Genomic DNA, 3,660 nt, shown 5'->3' with positions numbered 1-3,660 from the left:
TATTGGTATTTTGACCATGCCACTCAGAGCCAAAAGAAGCTAAATGATTGGGGGTTTTTCATCAGTAAAGTCAGATTTTTCTTTCATGACTGAAAGACTGGGGATCACACACTTAACTGTGACTGATGTGGGATCAGACTACAGGATTTATCAAACCAACTAAGGCCAAATGAATGCATTAAACTTGTGAGGGTAACAGTTTGAAGGGTAACAATTGGTGGCAGTAATAGATTTTCTGAGAATTTTCTGTTCCACTCCTCCATAAAACAAATACAAAATCATTTACTATTAAATGAGCTGAGATAGTCAGTCGATAGATGGAAATAATCTTTCATACTCTATGTTTATAATTCCATCTAATGAGGACTCTGTCATCTGACAACCTTTACCAGACTTGACCCAATGTTCAGGGAAAGTTAAGACCTTTATCGGCAGAGCTTGCTGTTTAGAAAGAGAAAAAAGATGCATTAATATTAACAGTACACAACAAGACACAGTAGATATTTGGTATTTTTACATATAGAGAATGTAATTTATTTGTCCAACATTTCTCAAATGTAAACATTTACAGTTTATTAAAGGTCATAAAAACTTAACCATTTATTTTGTTATATACATTTTAATATACAAGAATGTACAAAATTGCTCCGAGTGCTGAAGGAGCTTTGCTGATACGTTCAACAGCTACAGATGGTGCAGAATGTGGGAAGAGTTTGTATTACATATACCATTTGTTACCGATACTACCTTTAAAAAAATACCAGGCCACGTTGCAGCTGCGTGTCCAGCTTCATCGCCTCCCATCAGCAGAACTTTAGCATAAAAAAAAAGGTGGCGCTAAATAAATATATTCTTCGGTATAAAGGTGCTGGTTCACAAAGAGATTTAGTTCTACCATAACAAATCGGTAGAAGAATTTACAGAGGCTCGCTGATAATTTGAAGCTCGATAACTTTACAATTTTACAGATTTAAGATCACTCTTTGTGGACCCTTACCATTATTATAATATACAAGCACCAAAAAAAAAAAAAACTTGAGCTTAACAATGAAATAATTTCGTATGGCAAAATAAAAACAAGTGAGCAAAGAGCTCAAGATCCATTATAGTAAATAAAAATAAAAGTACTAATGTTACTGCAGAATGCTGAAGCCTGTGAAAGAAGTTTTCTATTCCTTACCATGGCATCAAGCAGGAAAAGGTGTTCAGAAAGCCACTCATCCCCCATGGTGGAGCAAGTTACCTAGAAGAAACTGTCAACAAGGTTTAGCAGTAACGTGTACCCATCATAACAAAAAAAAAAAACATGCACATTCTGCAGTTCTTAGGCAGATCTAATTAATTCAGTGTTCATCCATCCTCATATGGTTCAGTACAGAGTCACATAAGGTTTAGTCTCAATATCAGAAAACACAAGTACTTGACCCTACATTTTGAGCGATGTGCTTGCTCTCTCTGCACACTTTGTGCAGAACTCCACTGAGACGTGGTTCTTGTCTACATGCAGGCACACGCCACCAGATGTCTCCTTCTCCACAGCTTTCACTCGCTTCCTGGGCAATGCGTAATCATGGTCAGAGTGAGGCCCCTGGAAAAGCGAGGAAGATAATTTCATCCCATTCACACCGCTCAGTCTGGACAAGAGCTGGGCTAACATGCTCTCATTGGCCAGCACAGCCCTCAGATACCTGGTTTCATCTTCCAATTCCTCAACTCGCTTAGTCAGGTGACAAGTCTCCTGCTTGAGCACAGCGTTCTCTGTTGATAGGATCCCAACTTGCTTCTCAAGGCTGTTGACATATTCTTTCTTTTTGAGACGATTCAATCTGGCAGCGATGGCATTTTTGTTAATGTGGTTTTGTCGGTTTTTCATCTTCGAGCCAGATGACATTCTCTCTGGAGATGAGTTGGATGAAACGTCAAATCCTAGGTTTTGGTTTTTGACGTTATATGCTTCTAGATCAGCAAGATCAACGCCAAAGAGTGGAGAGGAAGCCTCTTTTTCTAGAGTCCATTTTAAATCTTCAAACAGGTCATCTAGCTCTATTCCTGCAGGATCCGTGTCATCAGCAGCAACCACTTCAGGGCTGGGAGGATCTTGCACACTTTCCACATCCACCTCTTCAACTTCTACTGACAACATCTCCATGGCACAGCTTCTTCTCCTTGTGATCATTGTGTTGACAACTAGATGGGAGAGGACCTTGTGAATCCACACCTGAGGAAACAAAGTTGTATCCTTAAATATTGCAAATAAACTTTTCAGCTTAATAAGATATGAATGACCTTGCATGATCCTTATACATCTAAAAATAATCTCTTTAGTTTCCTATATGAAAAACATATTTTCCTCCCTATGTTACATATTTATTGTCACTAAAATGTTAGACATTTTTACATGGTCTAAAACAAGGTTTAAAATTCCCTTAATCAAATTCAGTTTTGGATTAAGTTTCATAATAACCTGCTTATGTCTAAATGTCCTTCATTAAAAAAAATAAAAAACTAATTGAAAATAAACCTCTAAAAGGCAACGCAAAAAAAGCAGATATGCAACTTGAGATAAACTTGTAAAGCCTGGGTGATGTTTCCCAGCAAGGACATGAAGACTGGATAGGTTTCCAATGCCAGGGTGACAACAAGGTCACGTGATCTGGCCGGCGCGTCTCCTCTGAAACTTTTACCGACGTTGCTAACTCTGTTAGCTTTCCATATTACACTACAAATAGACATTTGTAAAAACTGTAAATTAACGTACGTATTTTAAAAACAAAATATATAATTAATACATTTTGTCTTTAGTATTAACGTTATGGTCGATGGGTTAGCTAAAGAGGCCTACCTAGCTTCACCGCACTTGCTTTAACAGTCAGCTGGCTGTGACATTAGATCGGTTAAGCTACCGTCTTTATACGTGGCATACAGCGAGAAGCTACCAGTAGCAGAAATGTGATAATCCGTGCAATTTAAAACCTATTATGAATAAGAAATTATCTCTGAGTTAGCGTCTTTGGTTAGCCTCGGCCAACAAACTGAGCTAAAGCGCCAACGACAATGACGCAGCATTTCCTTCGTCCAAATACTTACCGTCCTGATTTAAACAAAAACGAAAAAACTCGACGAAAATCAAGTAAAGGAATTGCGTCGGCTGTTAATGGCGATATATATCTATATATATTATTTTCCCCAACCGAACATAGCAATAATTGGTGTAAGGCGGAGCTTCTTAACCGAACAGCGCAACTTCTTCCTTCGCTTCTTCTTCTGCTTGTTTAGTGGCGGTTGGCAAACTTGGTGCACTGCCGCCACCAACTGGTAAAGACTGTGGACCGAAGGTCGCTCACAAGAAAACTGACATCCTATCAAACAAATTACTCTGTCGGAAAAAATATGGCCGTGTAGCTTTTACGTCTTCTTATTTCTTTCTAAAATAAGTCAATAATGTCTAGTGTTATTTTCATATGATTAAGGTTTTGAATTTGTTGATTTCTCTTATTCTGATAGTTCTGACAATGCAAGAAGGCATGTTCTATTGTCTCATCTGGTCCACTATCTGACTGTGTGCTGCAAACTGGCTAAAGATGAACTAGAATCTTAGCAAATGAGTGATCATAATGGTCTTACCTCTTTAACCCACTTAACAGCTAACAGTATGTTAGA

General features: G+C 38.2%; 1 protein-coding gene across 1 annotated transcript; it reads right to left on the bottom strand.

Moving 5' to 3' along the window:
- Positions 1-508: 508 nt before the first annotated feature.
- Positions 509-3,281, bottom strand: crebzf (CREB/ATF bZIP transcription factor). Its single transcript, XM_047382669.1, has 4 exons — positions 3,088-3,281; positions 1,431-2,218; positions 1,181-1,253; positions 509-812 (listed from the first exon to the last, which is right to left on the bottom strand). The coding sequence occupies exons 2-3, from the start codon at positions 2,174-2,176 to the stop codon at positions 1,244-1,246; spliced, it is 756 nt and encodes a 251-aa protein (XP_047238625.1). The 5' UTR covers positions 2,177-2,218; positions 3,088-3,281; the 3' UTR covers positions 509-812; positions 1,181-1,243.
- Between the last annotated feature and the right edge of the window lie 379 nt (positions 3,282-3,660).

Source organism: Girardinichthys multiradiatus, chromosome 1 (genome assembly GCF_021462225.1).
Source record: "Girardinichthys multiradiatus isolate DD_20200921_A chromosome 1, DD_fGirMul_XY1, whole genome shotgun sequence".
Lineage (NCBI taxonomy): Eukaryota > Metazoa > Chordata > Actinopteri > Cyprinodontiformes > Goodeidae > Girardinichthys > Girardinichthys multiradiatus.
Note: the sequence above shows the minus strand (reverse complement) of the source record. Positions and strands in the feature narration are given on the sequence as shown.

Bases quoted from the DNA above. Each gene is read 5' to 3' on its own strand.
- crebzf (XM_047382669.1), bottom strand. From the start codon at position 2,176: ATGATCACAAGGAGAAGAAGCTGTGCCATGGAGATGTTGTCAGTAGAA.